A 21,810-nucleotide genomic window follows, 5' to 3' on the forward strand; every position below is an offset into this window, starting at 1 on the left:
CCCAGTTATAGTTACCCCTTAATTAAAAGCAGCTCATGGTCAGCTGTGAGACTTACCCTGTCATGGTCTGTGAGCAATGCTCCTGCAGTGAGCTCACAGCCCGCTCACACCACACACATCCTGCAAGCTCTCTCCAGTTTCTCTCCTCTCCTTCTGTCACCTGCAGGCTGTGCTGTGCACGAGATCTGCTCCTGGGCACAGCTGTCTCTCTGCAGCTCTGCCCACTTTTATGAGCTCCCTGTGTCCCAGGAACCTGGACAAGCAAGCAGCAGATTATGTCATTTTTATCCTTCCCACTCATTTCCCCTGACATGTCCCTGGGTCCACATGGCCAACAGCTCCTGAAAGACAACAGCATCATGACTGTGCTTTGAAATCCGCTCAATTAACCACCACATGTCCAGTGGTCAGTGACTGATTGGAGACATATGGGGAGTGCTCCCAGATATCGTTTGATGAAACAATAAGGGCAACCAGACAAGGAAGGCAAGGTTTGGACTTTCCCTGTGCAGGGCAGTGATCCAGCTGAGGCAGCGCAGGAGTCTCATCCCTTGACAGAAATCCTGGAGCTGAAATGGGATTCGGCTCCCCACAGAACCACAGGAGCTGGGATTTCTCTGGTTCAGTTCAGAAGTGCACAAGGAGTTGCCTGCATGTGAGCTCCTGCTCTGAGTCCTCGGTCCTTCAGCTGGGAGGCAGCTGCTCACACACAGACACTGGGTGATGCCCAAGGTGCCTGGGCTGCTCCTGATGTTTGCAAGTGCTTGTAAACCGTGTGGGAAATCCCTGAGATAGACACCACCTTCCTGGGCATCAGCCGAGGGCCAGAGAGGGGATAGCACCGGCTGTCCGGTGAATTCACTCACAGCTACAAGAGCAGCACAGGGCCTTCAGGAAAGCCATGCCCATGGTGTGTCCGTGCTGCTACGTCACCTCCAAGACCCACGATCGGTCTAATGTTTGTGTGCCACCTTCTGCACACTGATTCTATAGATGAGCTATCCAGTCAGGCAATGTCCAGTGATGCTTTTCAATTAGGATATTTACTTCTGTGCTTTTGCACTAATGCAAACACCAACACACAAGAAGCTAGAAATCTTGGTAGAGCTGCTGGCCTGAGCTCCTGTTTGGACCATGGGGACACAGTTTAATGGTTTCCACAACTGCACTGTAGCACAAGGGGGATACCGAGTCTTTAGGATAGATGGGCGAGGAGACAAAGGAGGGCGACTGCCCTCTGTGAGAGTGCACTGAGCTCTGCCTGGGGATGGAAGAGCAGACAGGTCAGAGCTAATGGAAATGGCAAACAGAGGAGACCATCAGTGTCTTTTCCTGTCTTCCTGATCAGGGAGAGTAAATGGAAGGTGCCCTCTGCAGACAGATGGGAATCTGATGTTGTCTGTCCCTTGTCCCATTTGGTGGCCTTTGTCACTCCATTATCTGTGGCAGGGACAGCACAGCAGGGCATGTGGCATCCAGCAGATCCATGGAGAGCACAGATGGCAGCTTCTTGACCAAGCAGTGGAGGAACCAAAGAGGAGAGGTGCTCTGCTGGATCTCATACTCTCCGGCATGGAAGGACTTGTGGGAACTGAGAAGGTGAAAGGGGCATCAGGCCATGTGCAAGATGCAAATGTATCTCTTTTAATTTATTTATTTATTTTGAGGCTGTAAGCTTAATAGTTGATCATAAATGTCAATAAAACTGAAACAAATAATTGAAGACAAAGATGGAAATCAATGAAAATGTGTTAACCCTTCTCAACATGAAAAATTCTCATGAGTCTTGTTCCATTTTAAGTTGTAAATATGAATCTTTGAGGTGATTTGATGTCTTTTTTTTTCTTTTACTGAAACTACAATGTTTTCCAGAACTGTGTTCGCTGGACACAAATGCCTTCAGGTTCAGAGACACAGACAGCGGTGCCAGTGCCAATGCCCTGTGACTGTAGCCTGGTGCCCAGCACTACTCTTCCCTGCTGCCTATTTGATGTGCCTCATCCTCCAAGTTTTTTCAGCTCTCCTAAAGAAATGGCCATGGTTAAGGGCATGTTTTCAGCAGGCCATTTGGGCACACACTACTCCCACTGCCCTCCAGATTTCTCCATCCCTTGCTCTTTGTTCAGTCAGATACCTCCCAATTATCTGTCTGATTTCTGACTTTCAGGGGGATTACTGGAATTTGTTCCATCTCCCCAAAGTCTGAGAATCAGTGAGAATGTGTTAACCCGTCTCAATGTGTGAAATACTCAGAAGTCCTGATCAATTTTAAGTTGATACCTCTCAACTACCTGGCTGATCTATCCCAGGGAGATTACTGGAATTTGCTCTATCTACCAGAGTCTGATGGCCTCTGTTGTCAACTACTTCACTGTGATTCAATCTATCCTATCCTACCTCAGAATAAATCATTTCTTTTAAAAGTATTCCATATGAAAGACAAACTTCAATAGATGCAGCTTGAACATGGCATGCAGTTGATCACTGTGTTTTACTGTTCATTCAATTGCATCACCTTTCTTTCCATTTGCTGGCCAGATAAAAAAGAGAAATCTTTCCTTTTCCATGTGTAGCTGGTTCTCTGAGGAAAGCCAGTGGGAGTTGGTGCAAAGCAGTTTTAACACTGAGCGGATGAATGCAGAGGAGAAGAGTGATGTGAAAAAAAGTGATGCAAGTCCCATAGGTCCATTGTGAGCAGAAATTGTGTGGGGAGGTTGAGAAGGACCTTTGTCAACACAGTAACAGTACAGAACTCATTGGGACATCCTGGATTGGTATCAGTTGCACAGTGCTGCTTTAATGTCTTCTTTAAACCCAACTATAAATAAATAGACAATAAATTTATACTGGATTCTTTAAGCTCTCTCCAGATATCCCTCCTTTTTGCTGAACAAGTTCTGATAACCTGAAGAAGATAACAAGATGGCATAAGGCACAGGAGATTCTTTAGGTTATAATGGGCCCAGGGTGCATTTGATGCTGAGTTCATCAGCCTCTAGTGCAGAGAGAAGTTTGCACAAAGTGCTCAACAAGACAAAATCAGAAGTAACAGTGAAGTTTCTTGGAGTATTAATGGGCCCACTGAGGGCCATTACCAAGTAAGCTTCCCAAGGGACTTGTTAGAGAAGATAACTGGAAGCCATGACTACAGGCAGGCAAAGGCACTGGCATGCTAAGAAACCTCTCCTTTGCCTTACGAAGCAGACAGGTCAAGCCCTGATTGCAAGACCAGTGGTAGAGAGATCCTGTCTCTCATGTTGGCTCCTGGCATTTCCTGGGGCAATGGGTTGGAGGTCCGTATGATGTTAAATGAAAGACATGGGGACAGAAGTTCCCAGGCTCTACATGTGGTGCAAGGACGCTGTGAGGTTCATGTCCCATATGAGACCTATGTTTCATTGCAGGATGTGAGAAGGGATGTGAGAAGGGCCCAGTCTGAACAAGCAGTCAATCCCTGTGAAACTCTGAACTTCAGATCTCTCAGTTCCAGTGCCCTCGTTTGCACATTCTCCCAGAGTTTGATGTCCTTTATGTTCTGCGGTGCACAATCAGGCACTTGTTCTTGTTATACGTTCTGCACTTGGTGCTTAGGACCAACTGGTACCCACTTCTCTGACTTGTCCACATCTCTCTGCAAGTCCTCTCCACCCTCAGTCGAGGCAACAGCACCTCCTCATCTGGTCTCATCAGCAAACTTGCTCAGAACGTTTTCTAGTCCTGCATGCAAGTCATCTGCATAAACATGAAAGGAAAGTGGCCCCAAAATGGAACCCTGGGGACCCCGACAGTGACCATCTACCAGCCTGATGGAAAAAACTGACTATAATCCTTTGGGACTGACCTACTGGCCAACTGCTCACCCACCACATTGTGTTTCTGTCTAGCCATATGCAGAACATTCTGTCCAGAAGGTTGTTGTGAGAAACAGTATCAAAATCTCCACTGAAATCCTCAAGGATTACATCAACTGGCTTCCCTTGGTCAACTAAACGGATAAATGTGTCACAGAATGAGCTTAAATTAAACAGGACCTTCGCCTCACAAACTTGTGTTGGCTGCGACCAATGACAGAATTGTCCTTCAGCTGTTTTTCCATAACTCCCACCATCATTTTCTCCATAATTTTACCAGGCTCTGGACTGACAGGTCCATAATTGCCCATGTCATCTTTCTTGCTCTTCCTTACAATGAGACAACATTTTCCAGCTTCCTGTCAGCTGGTATGACCCTAGACTTCTTTAGATGCAATTGAAATGACAGCCCAGAGCATACTAAGGCGTCATCATTGAAAGAAAGTAGATGTGCCATAGCTTTGCAATGTCTTGAACTCCAGAGTATGCCACAAATGGAGCAGAGGGGAAGATTTGCCTCTTCTGTAGTGAACTCATTCATTTGGTAAGCAGAATAACACTACCTGATACATGGGGACTGTGTCTCTGCTCTGCTCTGCTCAGCTCACAGGGCTGCGGTGCAGGGTGTTGCTCTCATGTCAATGCAGGTAAACTCACTTTAACCTTTTTTCTTCTGTAAATGCTTCCTCTGTTTGTATGCTCAGATACACTTCCACATTCCCTCAAGTACACTTCCATATATCATTAACAATTACACTTTCTTATACCATCAAAACAGTTTGTCAAACAGTACAGTTCTTCAGTTCACATAAACTCCCTTAATACAGTCTGTATTCTTCAGTTATAAACACTGTGCCACAGAACCAGCACTGATTGAACCACCTCCCTCACACACTTCCTCACAAGCAGTACATAGTATTACATAAATGGGTTGACACTCATTGGTCGGGTGGAATGTATACCTCTCCTCAGGACAATCTTACTAATCTACAGAGTACAAACTCCCGTCTTCTTACATACAAGCAGAAAGTACTTATGAGTGGACACACAACACAGTCTTTCACTTTGTCCGTGTCTGGCCATTTCCCTCACAGGAGGAAGGAAACATGGATCGGGACTCGGCACTCACCCTGCAGCTGTTCTGTGTCTCACTCACACCACACTCACTCTGACATTTAGATCAAAAACCATGGTTTATTCATACTACACAATGCTGACAACGTTTTCTAGCTGGAATCTTAATAACACTCATACTCTGGTCGACCAGTTGCAAACGTTAATGTTTTTCCCAGAGTCGGCTTGACACACGGTACCAAACACTTAAAGCAGATGATAATATTGAACATACAACCTATAACCCCCGTGATTACAACTTGGAGAACCCAGGCTACCATTTGACAGGCTATCCACTATATCCCATACCCGTAGGAGAGACCAACCTAGGTCCCTCCTATTGTCAACTACCTGGGAGAGAGTATTTGTTCTTGTTTCCATTCATATGACATACAGTTCCCTTTCATAGGAACTCACCCAAGGAGTCTTCCTACCCAGCTGGCAACCAAAGCCATGAGCTCACCTCCCTGGGAGCAGCACGTATGGCTGTAAACTGTGTAGGATGTCTCCTCAAGACATATGGGCTCCACTTACCATACACATACCTGATCCACCTATGGGTGGTCCTTGTCTGTCCCTGCAGTGATCAGGTGAGGAAGGGAGTCCTTCAGAGAAATCTCAGGGTGCGCCAAAAGTGTCTCCCTCTCAGCTGGTCCTGCAGCGAACAGAGCTGGTCCCACCTGGGCCGCCAAATTGACTACAGGAATTGAACTCTATAACCTCTATAACTGATACAGTCTCCCATGACATCCTTATACCAAAGTTGAGGAAGTATGGGATAGGTGAGTGGACAGTGAAGTGGGTCGAGAATTGGCTGACTGGCAGAGTGCAGAGGGTTGTCGTTGGCGGTGCAGTGTCTGGCTGCAGGGCTGTAACTAGCGGCGTCCCCCAGGGGTCTGTGCTGGGTCCGGTCTTGTTCAACATCTTCATCAACGACCTTGATGAATGGATAGTGACCACCCTCAGCAAGTTTTCTGATGACACGAAGTTGGGAGGATTGGCTGACACACCTGAAGGCTGTGCTGCCATTCAGCGAGACCTGGACAGGCTGGAGAGCTGGGCAGTAAGACACCGGATGAGGTTTAACAAAAGCAAGTGTAGAGTCTTGCACCTGGGTAGAAATAATTGCATGCACCAGTACAGGCTGGGGGAAGAGCTGCTGGGGAGGAGCTCTGCTGAGAGGGATCTGGGCATCCTGGTGGACGACAGATTGACCATGAGCCAGCAGTGTGCCCTTGTAGCCAAAAAAGCCAATGGCATCCTGGGGTGCATTAAAAAGAGCGTGTCCAGCAGGTCGAAGGAGGTGATCCTCCCCCTCTACTCTGCCCTGGTGAGGCCTCATATGGAATATTGTATCCAGTTCTGGGCTCCCCAGTACAAAAAAGACAGGGATCTCTTGGAAAGAGTCCAGTAGAGGACCACAAAGATGGTGAAGGGCCTGGAGCATCTCCCCTATGAGGAGAGACTTAGGGAACTGGGTCTGTTTAGCCTTGAGAAAAGAAGGCTGAGAGGGGACTTGATCCAGGTCTATAAATATTTGAGGTGTGGGGGGCAAAGAGGTGAGGCCAGACTCTTTTCAGCAGTGTGTGGAGGAGGGACAAGGGGAAACAGACAGAAACTGCACCATAGGAAGTTCTGCAGTAATGTGTGCAATAACTTCTTTACGGTGAGAGTGACAGAGCACTGGAACAGGCTGCCCAGGGTGGTTGTGGAATCTCCTTCTCTGGAGATATTCAAGACCTGCCTGGATGCCGAGCTGTGCAACGTGGTGTAGGGAACCTGCTTTGGCAGGGGGCTGGACTCAGTGGTCTCTGGAGGTCCCTTCCAACCCCTACAATTCTGTGATTCTGTGAATATCATGGAGTTGTTTGGATGGGGAAAGACTACCCCTTTGAATGACCTTTTGTCAGGGCATGTCCTGGGATTCCTAGGATCCTCAAAATGCAGCACTGCTTCTGTCACTGAAAAATGGGGCCCTGTGTGGGACGTAGGGAGGGTCCATGAGTCCCTGGCCCACCTGACTGAGTATTTCCATGGTCTTAACAAAGACATACTTACAATTTGAGAATGACAGTTAGCTGTGTTCATGGTGGCATGGCCACTTTTAATGGCCTTGAACTGTCTGAACATAACTGAAGAGGCTCAGGCTGATGCAAATCAGCTATTGAATGATAGTGTTGAAAAACTGGAAAGACAGGTGGCAGTTTTGATGGGAAAAAAACCTAATTCAATCATTCTCCTATGGAAGATCAGTAACAACTGTCTGGAGGACCATGGGGGCCCTGTACAAGGGAATCTGTATAAAATGGACTCTGTAAATGAAGGCACTAAAAGGTCAGATTTTGAGGTTCCATTTGGACTAGATCTATTTGAGATCTGACTGATTGTAACCCATAAATGAAAAAAAAAAAAATGCAGGATAGGCTGGTGGGAGTGCCCTGACCAGTGTCCACCCCCCAAACCCTGCTGCCCATAATACAGCAGCTGAACTGATGGATATAGTACAGTGGTTTAGACAGAAACCAAGAGAGCATGCCAGCATAGCTGCTCTGGTTATGGGACATGGAGGCAGAAAGTGCTATGGTGAATAGACTGGAAATTTCAAAACTGACATCCATTACTACTAACCCTGCCCTCAGGCAAAGACTTTATGCTCTTGTCTGGAGGGCTTATCGCAATAAAGATTGGCGGATTTGCTGCGTAGACCGGTCAGAACTCAGATCTGCGTTGTGCTTCCTGCGGCACCAAACGCCCAACAATGGCAGTTCCGCTTATTGGCCAGCAGATGGCAGCAGAGACCACGGAAAGGACGTCTGCGGGACAGACCCTGGGGATCCGTTCTCTTTTGATTATAGGGGAAGAACACAAAGATGGAAGAGGAGGGAAGGGGGAAAAAAAAAAGAAAAAAAAAAAATCAAACCACAGCAAACAAATAAAAACTTCTCCAAACGTAGCAAACGTGAATGTCTGTCAATAAATTAATGAGTAATTAAATTGATATCCCTTTCCCGCCCCCCCCCCCCCCCCCCCCCCCCCCCAACTTCTGAAATGAAAAAAAAACACTTCTTTTAGAAGAAAACAGAGTAGTAACAACTTCTGTACCTACATTCACCACTCTGAGATCCTGTCTGGGTCACCCAAGGCTTGTAAATAACCACTGGGTCGGTTCTGATGTCGAGTGATTTGTTGTCAGTTCTCTCATGGTTCTCCGGTCAGTTCTCCGGTGCCAGGATCTGCCACAGGGCATTCTGACCACGGGCATCATGTTTCTACGCTGCCGCCTGCATTTAACAGGCAATGGGACTGCCCAGCATGTGCAAGGCAGCACCTCTTTCACACCACCAGAATGTTTAAGGCTGTTGGGATTGTTGTTAGCGTCCCATTAACACTGGGGCTAGAGATACCCTTAGGATTGACATTACTATTAGCATTACTTTGATGGTGCCCTATCTGGGTCATTTCCAGGGGATGTCAGGAGTAAGGCACAGTGTCAGGAGAAAAAGAACAGACTCTGTTACTTTATAAACGTGATAATAGAGAGAGTTCATTGGAAAAAATACAACTCTTAAATAATGCAAAGCATGCTTCTGATTGGATGCAGGCATCATATGGGCTCTGATTAATATTACTCTTAAGGTAAAGATTATTGTTACCATAATGATTTTTTTTTGGGGATTATGATCAGGGTTAAGGTTCCTTTTGCTACAAACTTCTAGCATCATTTTTGTTGTTGCATTTGGAGTTAGAGACGATTTTAGAATCAGGGTAAGGGTTAGGATTAGAGTTACATTGCGGGTTAATGCTGTTATCTTTACAGCTCCTGTGAGGGTTGCGGTCTGGGTCAGGTGTTTAAAAATGAAATGAAAAAAGAATTAAAAAAATATATTGAAAGCTTCAGATTTCCTTAATCTTTGTGGGAATCATATAATGTGCAACTCAGATCTACCTCTTCATGCAGTGACTGCCTGTAAATTTGCTGGAGCCTGATATAATATGGCCTTGTGCTTCCCACTAACTCACCTTCATTTCATTTTCATTACATTTGCTTGGTAGTCAGATTTTGGTGTGTGGATATTTTAAAACAATCTAACTGACATTAGCAAAAAATTAAAAATAAAATTAAAAAAAATGCACAACAGCATCGTATCAATTTTTATAGATAAGATAAAGAAGAGCAGTTTCCCTTAGTTTTCTGTGCCTCTTTACTTTCTTACCCTCTCCCCTTGTGTGAGAAACTCTCAAAGTCAAAGATTTCTAGTTAGGCAAAGCTGGCAGCGATAGCAGCAGTGCTTATTCATTATTGCAATACTGCGCGCACATCCCCTATTGGCAAGGGAGAAACTGCACACCAGTCAGTGAAATCAATTCTGTTCTGTGCCCTAAACCCAATGCAGGTGATGCTCTCATGGCTCTCATTGGTTGAGCATCTCAGGCTCACACACTCCTCCAGACTGTTGCTAGGATTCATTTCCATAGAAGGTCAATTACCAACCTCTTGTTTTTAGGTTTGCCTTGTACTTTTCTGCGGACAGAGAAGGGCAATGTTTCCAACAGTCAGTACATTCATTCTGTGCTGTGCTGGGCTCTACCCACCCTGCGTATTTATCTTGTGCTTGTCTCAATTCTCCCCATGTCAGAATGCCCCCAGTCTGAACTTAATTCTGTTCAGCAACTTTCTTGGTGGAAAAACTACTTATACAGCTGTTTTACAAGAGGGTTATACATTCAGTTAGGGCCTACACTATGTACTGAAAATACTGGAAACTTCCACTGCAAAAACACAATCTACCTCTCCCATCTGTGCAGCCTTGCAGACCCAGAGCACGCCAGGTTATTTCTGCTTTCATAGCATTTGCATGCTGTAGGGTGAGCACAAGGTTCTGCTGCTTGATTCTTCTGCAAGAGCTGCCTACCGGCAAATGGTTGCAGGGATGGAGGATGTGACAGAAAGCATTTGTCTCCACAAGAGCAGAGTTACATTCAGTGCAGAGTGTGAGAGTCAGGTTGGTGTGGAAAAGCACTGACACGCTGGGGATGATGCAGTGCTCACATGTCTAACACTCACAGACATTACTGTCAGAAGGATGGTGCTGTGTTGTGCTTCTACCTTTGGCAGCCCCTGGAGAAATGCTGTGGCACACAGAACACCTTTGTATTGCACTGACTGCTGCCATGCAGCATGGATTTAACACACCAAATCCAGAGGAGCATGACTGCATCTAACTGCCCTGAGAAAAACTACTGTAGCTGAAGAGATGAGGAGGCAGCTGCTCATCTGCAGAACAAGCAGCACTGCCAGACACTGGGCCAGGTGAGCACCTCCTGCTGCAGCGTGATGATGACAGGGCTGGAGATGATCTGCAAAGCCAGCTTCAAAGTGGGAGACGTGAGTCAACATGGCAGGAGGACAGAGGTGTTAGGGAGCAGCCAAGGCATCAAAGAGTATCAAAAGGCTTTAAAAGGTATCACAAAGCGACAGCCAGGAAGACTGGGATTATCATGAGCAGCAACATGGATGCTAGAGATTATTTGCTGCCATACAAAATGGTAGAGATCTTGCTGCTGACATCCCAAAGCCATGCAAAATGGGAACCCAGAGCTCTGCCTGCACGAACCCCACAGCCATAGCATTGCAAGCTGAGCTGCCTTGCTGTTTGTTGCATTCATCCCAATCCCTGTGAATGAAGACTCGGAATGCAGCCAAGGCGATGATTGAGCATGAGAGTGACTTTATTCAATAAAAGACAGGAGGGCTTGAGAGGTCAAAGGTGAAGATGGGACTCCTCTTGTCAAGATGAGAGTGGCTCAGAGCTGGTGCTGCTGCCTGGTGCCTGGGACTGGCACCCTGACTCTAAGTCCCCATCTAAGATGCTCAGCTTCACCTCACTGATGCTGACCTGCTCCTGCATGGTGGTGCTGCTGCTGGGGCACTCGGGCTGTGCTTGGGATGGGCAGCACTGCAAAGGCAGTGGGTCACAATCCAGGCAGGTGACTGTGGTGTCTGGCAGGCTCAGGTCAGGAGCTTCAGCAGAGCCAGGAGATATGAGAGCATGAACGTGGATGAGCCCCTTGTGTCGATCACTGTTACCATGTGGAAGGCTGTCATCCGAATTGCAGCGATTTGTGCTTAATAAGAACTCTCCATTGATGGAAACACACTGCACATCACTACTTGGTTTGGATCTTTGGGGTTGACAAAGGCTCGAATTATCTAGGAAGGCACAGAAACACAAGGGTTAGTGTCAAACGTTTGCAAGTTGAATCATGCAAGAGGTTGTTGATACTTGGTAATAGAGTGGCGGCAGGACGAAACAAATAAGCTTGAAGCAACAGAGCCACTGTCTTGAAAGTGATCCTCGTGCAGGTCCATAAGTTTTGACTCTGCCTGGACTTCATATGGGGCAGTATGACATCACAAAGGGGTGATATGATGTCACAAAGGGGCATTATGATGTCACAAATAAGCATTATGATGTCACAAAGGGGCATTATGATGTAACAAAGGGGCATTATGATGTCAAAAAGGGGCATTATGACATCACAAATAAGCATTATGATGTCACAAGGGGGTATTATGACGTCACAAAGGATCGTTATGATGTCACAAAGAGGCATTATGACATCACAAAGGGGTATTGTGACGTCATAAAGGGGCATTGTGATATCACAAAGGAGCATTATGACATCACAAAGGGCATTATGACATCACAAAGAAGCATTATGATGTCACAAATGGGCATTGTGACGTCACAAAGGGGAGACATTATGTCATCAGAAAGGGGCATTGTGATATCACAAAGGAGCATTATGACATCACAAAGAAGCATTGTGATGTCACAAAGAAGCATTATGATGTCACAAAGGGGCATTGTGATGTCACAAAGGGGCATTGTGACGCCACAAAGGGGCGTTATGATGTCACAAAGGGGCATTATGATGTCACAAAGGGGCATTATGACGTCACAAAGGAGTATTATGATGTCACAAAGGAGCATTATGACGTCAAAAAGGGATGTTACCATCACCCTGCGCCCAACTTCTCTCTCCCTCCTATTGGCTCCAACTCCCACCAATCCCCGATCTCCCCTCCCCTTAGGCATTGAATTCTCTTCTCACTACCTCCTCCCATTCCATCCCTAGGAACAGAAACCATTCAGATTCTACAGCAAACTACAGCATCTGCACTGCAAGAGCACACTGAACCACCTGCAACAATGAAACATGGTTTTGGAGAGTGGGTTTGAAAACACACCTTTAGACAGCTGTCTCCCTGTAGCCAAAAGGAAACCAAGCAGCCAAAGAAGAGTCCAGCCTGAAACATGCCCATGCTACTAGCCCAGGTTTTTCACAGTCAATGCAGAATCCATCCTGTTCTTGAGGTAACAAATGACCAGTGGGTCTCCCCTTGCTCCACCCCTTCTCCTTCAAAGCCTGAAAAAGAAAGAACAAACAAGCAGAAGAAACCCAGACGTACCTTTCCACACACAGAGCAGAAAGTGGAACAGCAGTTGTCTCCTTCCTGAGACATGGTGGGGAGCATCCCAGAGGAAGCCCAAGTTCTTTGCTTCTCTCCACAGGGACTTCAAGCACTCTTGGCAAGAGCTGCTTAGGTTCTTTCTTCAACTGCTTCCAGCACCAGAATCTCCTTTGGAAAAGGAACCCTAAAGAAAGAATCAGCAAATGAAAAAGAATGAGCAATAACCACTTTCCCAGTTTTCTTCTGACATGCAATTTAGACTCTCAACTCTGGCAGGGTCTTAAAATCAGCTGGTTACAAGAACTGTCCCACAATATATCCAGCTTCTGTACAGCTGCCGTTATTTCTGACAGCGAGTGTAATCACAGAATCATAGATTGGCCTGGGTTGGAAGGGACCTCAAGGATCATGAAGATCAATCACCTCCCTGTCCCTGCTGGCCATCCCCTCTTCTGATGGAGCCCAGGGGACCATTTGCTCTCTGAGCTGCAAGAGCACGCTGATGGCTCACGTTCTGTTTTTCATCCACCAGGACCCCCAGGTCCTTCTCTGGGGGTCTTCTCTTAAGGACTGCTCCTCCCAGGCTGTAGAAATGCCTGGGATTCCTCCAGCCCAAGTGCAAAACTTGCACTTTGCTGTGTTCCACCTCATTAGATTCACCTAGGCCAACCTCTCAGTTGAGCTCCCTCTGAATGGCATCCCTTCCTTCCACTGCATCAGCCGCACCACTCAGCAAACAGCAGAGGGTGCACTCCATTGCATCATTGGTGTCACTGATAACCATGTAAAAAAGCACTGGTCCCAAGAACTGGTCCTGAACACCTCCAGGGATCCCACCACCTCCCCGGGCAGCCTGTGCCAGTTAATTCTGTGGGCAGAACTGCCAGTATGAAATATTATGCTATCGTGACAAAGAAAGAGAAGAAAAGCAAAATTAAGACTAGCTGACAAGCCTTGGCAGGGTGTTTTGCTCTCCTTAAAGTTCTGCATTTGCTATTAGAATTTCCTCCAGAATCAGGAGGTAATGTAGGACCCCACAGATTGCCTTCAGAATTCAACAGGAAGTTGTGTTTCTTTTCGGAGAACTTAATCAGAATGCAGTATAAAAATTGATAATCTCATGGGTATTAAGTTACAGGCTTGCTATTTCTGCACTGAATTTGTTTTTATTTTACATGGTTGTGATCTGAAAGTTGCTTCAAACGCAGGCACCTCGGCACTGTTGTGTAACTGAATTTCACACATTATAGAACCTCAAATATCCTGGAATCTAAAACTCTGACTTGTTTTCAGTCTGCTGCTTGAGTCTATTCAGGGTCATAGTGTCTGTGTGAAGTGGAGTGTGTGGGGAGATTGTTGCTGCAGATCCTGGGAAGTTGCTGTGTATTTGCAGACAATGGCTGCTGTTGGTCACTGGGTGCCACTGTTGCTCTGAAGAACAGCTGTGCTGTGCATGCAGCACAGCATGCTGTGCACGCCATGGAACTAGGAATCAAGAAGAGATAGAAGCGTCACTTCTGCTCTAGTAAAAGGTCTCATCTGCTGACAGGCTTTTGTACTTGAATTCAGAACTCAGGACCTGTTGCCACAGAGGGACTAGTTGCTGAATTTGGATGACTCTTTGTGTTTTCTCCTTGTAATAAGTAACCATAACTCTAACTATTTAAAAAAGAATCTGAAATCATGGCTAATTATTGACTGCTGCACAGCAGAACACTACCACGGTGAGATTGGGCTGTGAGATGACTTGAAAGCTGTTTCCTCAGTATAGGTCTTATTCTTGCAGCTGGGACACCTTGATGAAGACTGTGTAACAGCTTTCTGTGTTTCACAACAAGAGAAGAGAGAGTAGATCAGCATTAACATCAGAGGTAATAAACGTATGTCAGTAATTCTCTGTATTTAAGCCCACTCCTACAGTAAATAACCTTACTGTATGAACAGACTCTAACACTCACTTATTCTCAAACATGAAATATTTCACACCTTTCAGAGGTAAGGTACCACTGCAGAACTTCATAGTCTACCTAATAACTACATTTCTGAAGTTCACATTTATTCATTTTTTTCTCCTTTAATTGTATTTTCTCAGCCTTTCTGTTATATTTTTCCATGCTGAAATCCTAGGTACAGGGAATAAAGCGAACAATCGACCTACAAGGGAAAAAGTTCTTCAGTTCAAGTCTGTGATATTTTCACAGTCTTAATTCAAAGGACTTCTAATGCCTGATAAGTAATTCAAGCTTATTATACTACACTGAGTCTGTCAAGCATTGTACCCACGGTTCTCATACTAGTCAAAAAGCTGCTGAAAATCCAGCTGAATGTCGATGCTCCTTGGAGCTGGGCTGGAACTTGGCACACAGAAATGGGAGTCCAGCTGAAATGCTGTACAAACTGAATTAGTAGGAGCTTTGCCATTCACTTCAATAGAGAGATTCTGGCACCAGCTTTAGTTTTCACTTCCAGCAATTGTACAATACACTAACTTTCAAGCAAAAATGAGTGTAGTCTGCTTCTTGATCTCAGACATATTGTGTGAATTAGCTGAGGCCTGAAACTACCCTAATGTGATCAGACGTGAAGATTGCACATCAAGGGGAAAATATGGCAGACATGCAGAATTTTTCTTTGTACTGACAATGTTTCTGAAGAGATCTAAATCCTCTTGTTTTCTAGTGGGATTACAACCAGTTGTGGCAACCTATCTCTTGCTTCAGTCTAAGAAGGCTCGTGGCAAGCACATTCCCTTGAGATTTCCATCCCAAAGAGGACGTGCCAGTACCACAGAGTCAGGAAGCCTGGGGGTAAGTTTTAGAGTTCAGCACAAGGTTCAGGTCAAAATGCCTCTGTGTGCTGAAGCTCTGCCCGGGTAAACAGTCTGGTGGCCTAAACATCGGTGAGGGAGCATGTGTGCAACCAGTCTTGGTCATCAAATCTTGTTCTATGATAAGGCCACCCACTCAGTGTATGAAGGCAAAGGATGTAATCTTTCTAGATTTCAGGGAGGCCTTTGATCCTGTCCCTTTGGCTGCATGTTCCCAACCTCTCGCTCAGCCACGTAGACCAATAGTACTATTGAGGTTTGAGATCTTTCTGCTGTGGATGGGTTCCTTTTGTTATCTCTTGGTGGTGTTATCTCTTTTCTCCAGTCATCAGGGCTGTAAGATCTGTCAATGCTTGCAAAGTCTGTCCATTTCCTCTTTCTGACTTCCTTCTCTTGCAGTTAGAGTAAGCTCTGTGGCCTTCCTTACTTGCAGCTGGGCTAAAGTCCAGCAGTCTGTGGCATTGGGCTTCAGCAAGTTTAACTGCATCTTCTAGGCAAGTTCTGGGCAAGATTATTCTACTCAGGAAGCACAACAAATCAGAGAACAAAAATAGCCTCATGAAAATAGAAGCATAGAATGGCTTGGATTGGAAGGGTCCTTGAAGATGATGTAGTCCCACACCCAAGCTATAGGCAGGGATACCTCCCTGTAGACCAGGTTGCTGGAACGTCCTACCCAGCCTGGCTTTGAATGCTTCCAGGGAGGAAGCATTCACAACCTTGCTGGGCAACCTGCTCTGGTGTCTCACCAAACCCACAGTAAAGAATTTCTTCCTAATATCCAATCCAAATCTACCTTCTTCCCATTTAAAGCCATTTGCCCTCATTCTGTTGCTACCTGCCCTTATAAAAAGTCCCTCCCCAGCCTTCCCTGTAGGCCCTCTTCAGATACTGGAAGGCCACTCTAAGGTCTCCTTGGAGTCTTCTCCAGGCTGCAGAGCCCCATCTCTCTCAGCCTGTGCACATAGCAGAGGTGCTTTCAGCCCTCTCTGATCACCTTCATGGCCCTCCTCTGGACCTGCCTGAACAACTCCAAGTCCTTCTTGTGTTGAGGGCTCCAGAACTGCATGCAGTGCTCCAGATGGGGTTTCAATGAGAGGAGTGTGGAGGGGCAGCACCACCTCCCTCCACCTGCTGGTCATGCTTCTATGCTTTAAGGCTTATGCTTTAAGGTCCTATATGCTTTTAGGTTTAGATAGTGCAGTCGCCTCACCTCTTCAGGTTTATCTATGAAGGTCCCTTCCAAGTGAACCGTGCTGATCCAGACAGTTCGGACTGCTCATTAAATGTTTTAAAATGTTTTATTAAGTTGGGCTGGTCCTACGAAGTAGTATGACTGCAGTAAGCAGTGTACATGGTGCGCTGTGAGTACTGCACACATTCCTCTTGGCAGCTTGTGGAACAGACATTGTGCATTGTTTGGATTGTGTAAGTATTCCTGTTGGTCTCTTGTGATGCTTACCTTCTTAGAGCACCTTTCCACGTTTGGCTCTAAATATTTTTATACCTTACTTGTTCTGTTTGGCTTAGCAGGGAAGGTCTTCTTCTGAAGCATCCTCAGTCTTGGTCTGGGCAGCATACTTAGAAATGACATGGACGTTACATGAGTGGGTGGTCAAAGGGGGGAAGATCTCACCTTTCTGATCTGTTTCTATTTAGAAGACACGGTCCTGGAGAGGATTTGGTTTCCTTGTTTCCTGGAGACTTGGATTCTTAGATGGTTTTGACTGCAGCTATTTCTGATGTTAATTCCTTTTTCTGTACTTTAGTAGCCAAGTGCACATGGAGTGCTTTGGGAATTGTCTGAAGTTGCCAGGTTGCTTGTGATCACATATGTAACGTGGAGTTATGTGTGGTGCCAGTGATAATTCAGTGTGATGAACTTGAAGGCTTTCAGTAGAATTGCAGCCCTAATATAAACAATGACTTGAACGCTGGAATTCTGTGTAAAATCATTACCTAGCTTGTGGTCCAGGTCTTCAAACCAAAGGCTGTGAGGTGCTGCTCTTGTTGACACAGGCTGTGAAAGATGACTTGAGCTCTAAGAGTAATTTCCCTTCTGCTCTTGATATGAATGTCAAATCCACAATTACAGTGTTAAGAACATAATATAAAAGTTGGTGCTGCTGGCCTGTGGACTTCCATTAGCTGTTAGCCATAGTTTGGAACTTGCAAAGCAATCATATTTAGATTTTAGTGATGAAATCTTCTGATGAAATCTTCTCTTATTTAGCTGGGACTGCTGTGTCCTTGATCATCCAGGAGAATTTCGTAGGTGGCGATGCTGATTGCCCACTGCGGAAGTCTCCAGAGCCCAGTTGGACTGCTTTGGGCTGCAAAAATTCAGACCTGGGGAAACAGTCTTGGAGGAATGACTTGTAAAATCTGCCTTTTCTTCAGATCCCAGCAGAGCCAGTCAGCCTGCGCCAGTGGAGGAGCTGCTGCCTTGGAAGTCCAGACGCAGACAGCAGTGGTGGAATTCATCATTAGCCACACAGACGGCCTCTTTGGCTCCAAATCCACGTCAGCCATGGGAGAGGGAGCAGGTGAGCGTCTTCCTCCATTAGCTTGATCTTGATCCAATCGAGGCCACGATCTTTCAAATACGCTTTGACTCTCAACGGGACAGGGGGCTTCTGGGCTTAGATGAGAACATGGCACCTTGTTGCAGGGTCCTGAGAATGTGCGAGGCCAGACTTTACATGGAGAAAACCATCCCTGCCTTTATGATGTTTTGAATGGAGGTGAAGCATGATTGAAGTGTGGCAGCAAAGATTTCTGAGTTCCCAGGCCTGTCTTCTAGGATTTTGTTTTTTTAATGCCTGTTTCGTTACAGAGAGCAGCTCTTAATTATGACTGTGTCCTTTGCCTCGAGCATACCTCTGAGCACCCAGTTACTTTGAGCTCCTCTTCTTCGTGTGGCAGAGATAAGCAAGTCTGAGAAAAATGCAGAACGGGGATGGCTGTGCTGCTGCTTTCTGATCCTCCGTCTTACCTGTGGTTTTCCCTTGCAGGGCGCAATACTCTACCTGGTCCCAAGTCTGTGTTGGAGTCTCCTACTGCCACAAAGCTTCTCACTGTGCAGGAGGCACAGGCTCTGAGAAGCAGCCAGAGCAGCTCTCCTGCTGTGACACGAAGCAGTGAAATTGAAGTGGAGGAGATTTCAGGGAGATTCCACACAATCATTGATTTTCCATCTGAAAGGTAAAGAGGACTTCCCTTTCCAGCCCCTATCATAACTGGTCAGGTGGGCTTTATTGGTTTACTTTTTGCCCATTATATCTCTGAGTACTCAACTAACGCACAGTTGCCGAATGGGCTCAGTGGAGCCACACAAGGTGCCTTTCCTTCCTGGTTGGGCAGGCAGTCACGCGATGCAGAAAGCCACGCTGGCGTCTATCCTGGCCTGTGCTGGCTGTACCTGGAAACGTTGGGGTTTTCCAGATTTCAGGGCCACATGCCTGAAACCAGTTCCTGTTCTCCTCTAAGGAGAGCTGTTGGTCAGACTTGCCGGCACTAGAAATTAGAGATAGCAGTGAGCTGAGGCTGAGGTGGTGTTAGTGTAAGATGCAGGGATGCTTTAGAGCCTTTCTTATGGCTGCACCATTCCTCAGAAAGCAGTTACACCTGCCAGCTTCTGTCCTGTCTGGCTGTGGAGCCTTTGCTCACATGCTCTGCATCTTGCTTGACATGGTTGAGAGGAATGTAGCCAGCAGGACTTGAGGGCTGAGCTGTAGGAATGGAAGCATCCTCTGCTGTTTGAAACAGAGCGCGTTTCTAAGCTGTGTTTCAGCAGAAACCAGGCAGTGCCGGGAACGGGCAACAATTAACAAGGGCTCGGTGCAGCTCTTCCCTCACCCTGCACCACGACTGACAGCATGCTCTGTTTTCTCTCCAGACTGAGTTCTCCCAGACAGAGGAAGGAATCACCAGCTGGCAGTTGGTGTTCCTGTTTCTGCCTGCGCAAACCATCCCCTGTGGCCAAACACCAACCGCAGAGCAGTGCCAGGGAGCCTTCCGAAGAAGGACTCGTGGTCCTGGCAGGTAAGGGTGCAAATCCAGCTTTCAAAACACTGCTTGTCAGCAACACGGGTAGAATTCACACTTTCAGTGGGCTTGTACCTCCTTCTGGCATTCAAGCCCATGCCTGACATCTTCAGCTGAGCCCTGTTTTCCCAAAGGAGCCTCTAAGGCTGTTTGAAGCCTACTTGACAGGCAGCACCAAGCCTTTGTGTCCATGGGCAGAGGAAGTTGGATGCTAACCCCTGTGTATCCACTCCTTCCTAGGTGAATCGAGCCCCTGTGAACCCAGAAAAGCCAGGTCAAGTGCTGGTGGCTCAGAGAGTGCTTCCATCAACAGAGACCTCATGGGAAGCACAAGTCGCTGCAATTCAAATGAGAGCTGTCCGTGTGCCAGCAGCGACGGAGAGCAGGAGGTCATTGTTCAGGCACTCATTTCTCCCAGCTCTGCTGAAGGGGCTGATCTGAGCCTGCCAGAAAACACAATCACCAGCCTGGACTGTGGCCTGGTGCCTTTGCAGAGCAGCCCAGACCAAACACAACCCGAGTGCCCCAGCAGCGGCACCTCCAAGCAGGACGAAGTCACTGTCACTGAGGAGCAGCCGAGCCTCTTGGAGGGGGACTTGGAGTCAGGCCTCCAGTCCCAGGCACCCGGCAGCAGCACGAGCTCCAAGCCACTCTCTCCTCAACAACAAAGCATGAGTCATGTCTTTCCCATGGACCACTCACATCCTCCTTTCTCCGAGTGACTAAAGGCACGCTCATGCTCAATCAACAGGATGGGATGTTGGAAGAAGAAATGCTTAGAAGAGAAAATTTCCAGTGTTCATTTTAAAATATGGCATTTTAAAAAAGAGAAGAAGATAGAATGAGCAAATGTTGACAGATAAAGGGCACCTCATCAAATGCTGGGAAAGTCCATCTTGAGGAAACTTGGATAAGAGCAGAAAATAACTGTTTATGGATATACCCAATCACTAAAAATACCACCCTGAGTGCCAGCTCATGGCCCCAGACCCTTTTCTTCATTTCAAGAGCTGTCATCACAGAGGGCATCTTCCTGAGCTGGAGACCCTGAAGTAAAAGAATCCTTGGTCCTCAGTTAGTCCATGTAACTGATTTGCCTCGGAGCTGTGAACGTCACAGTGCACTGTTGAAAAACTGGCAAAATTTCCATGGAAACCCTGTTTTGAATTTAGCAAAGTTCATCAAATCCAACAAGATTCAGAGGAAATGTTACAGGAACAACAAGTTGATATTTTCTCTGAAACTTCCTGGTAGGAGCACTAGAAATGTGGTCAGAAGTCTTTGTGGCATATGTAGGCCTCTTTTAAGAGATCAACATCACCTTTTGCAAAACAGAAAGATGTGGTGATTCATTCACATGAATACTGTGCCTTAACTCCACTTGTACCTGCCAAAGATCCCGCTACCTTCTCAGCTCAGTGAAGATTTGGCCTGCTGTCTGCCCTGAATTATGGTATGGTCTTACCAGATTTTCCGAGTGAAATAACACATGACCAAACACTGCTCCTACTTCAGAATATATCCTGAGTTCATCCCACCTAATACAGACAGAATCATCTTATGCTCTGTTATTAGAGTATGAGAAATGGTTTGCATTGTTGACTAAACATACTTTTAGCACCATAGAACCATAGAATATCCCAGTTTGGAAGGAACCCAAAAAGATCATCAAGTACAACTCCTGGATCCACACAGGACTACCCAAAAATCAGACCCTGTGTCTGAGAGCACTGTCCAAAATACTTCCTGAAATCTGGCAAGCTCAGTGCTGTGACTACTTAATCTGGGGAGGCTGTTCCAGGGCCCAATCACCCTAAATCTTACTTCACTGATTCCTGAGAATTTCTTGGATGACCACGTTCCTATGTCATATGTATCCAAGTTTGATTGCATGAACCAAGCAGATCAATGTGATCTCATCCTCAACAATTTTGCATAAACCTAAAAGCACTGAATTTTGTAAATGGGAAAGAAACACAGAACAGACACAGTTCTTATTCAAACTATAAAATGTCTAGATGTTTCATGGGAAAAATAAATTTATATTGAATATATTTATATGTAAATTTAATTGTACTGTAGAAATAAAAGAACATCAAAAATAATGAGAAAATGTGCTGTTGTTTTATTCGTCTTCACAACGATGATGAAGAAAATTAAGTACAGAAGGATTTGGCCCAATATTCACTGACTTGTGTTGTCCCAGATTAGACTTCTCTAAGTGTAAACTCAGAGACCGAAACTACTGTCTTGATGTTCAGATGTCCTTTGCCCAAACCAGTGGGGTTGCTCAGGTGTGTGTAGGTCTGTGGGTATGTGTGCAAGGACGAGCATGCACATATATGTGTGTGCACAGGGGTGGGCAGAGTGTTGGAGCTGCACAAGGACATTGTGGTACCGGTGTGTGCGTGCACTTTGGGAGTGAAAGGAAGGGGTTACACATGTGTGTCTAATGTCTGGACTGTGGAAGCAAAGAGGCTGCAGTGTTGTTCTCT

General features: G+C 46.2%; 1 protein-coding gene across 1 annotated transcript; it reads left to right on the forward strand.

Annotated features, from left to right (window-relative positions):
* The first annotated feature begins 14,104 nt into the window (after positions 1-14,104).
* Positions 14,105-21,420, forward strand: LOC146756140 (rho GTPase-activating protein 32-like). Its single transcript, XM_085524919.1, has 6 exons — positions 14,105-14,312; positions 15,121-15,248; positions 17,669-17,814; positions 18,283-18,472; positions 19,167-19,312; positions 19,556-21,420. Exons 3-6 carry the CDS (start codon positions 17,799-17,801, stop codon positions 20,035-20,037), a joined length of 834 nt encoding a protein of 277 aa, XP_085381045.1. The 5' UTR covers positions 14,105-14,312; positions 15,121-15,248; positions 17,669-17,798; the 3' UTR covers positions 20,038-21,420.
* The last annotated feature ends 390 nt before the right edge of the window (positions 21,421-21,810 follow it).

This window comes from Coturnix japonica, chromosome 28 (genome assembly GCF_054131305.1).
Source record: "Coturnix japonica strain WE chromosome 28, WE-NBRP24, whole genome shotgun sequence".
Classification (NCBI taxonomy): domain Eukaryota; kingdom Metazoa; phylum Chordata; class Aves; order Galliformes; family Phasianidae; genus Coturnix; species Coturnix japonica.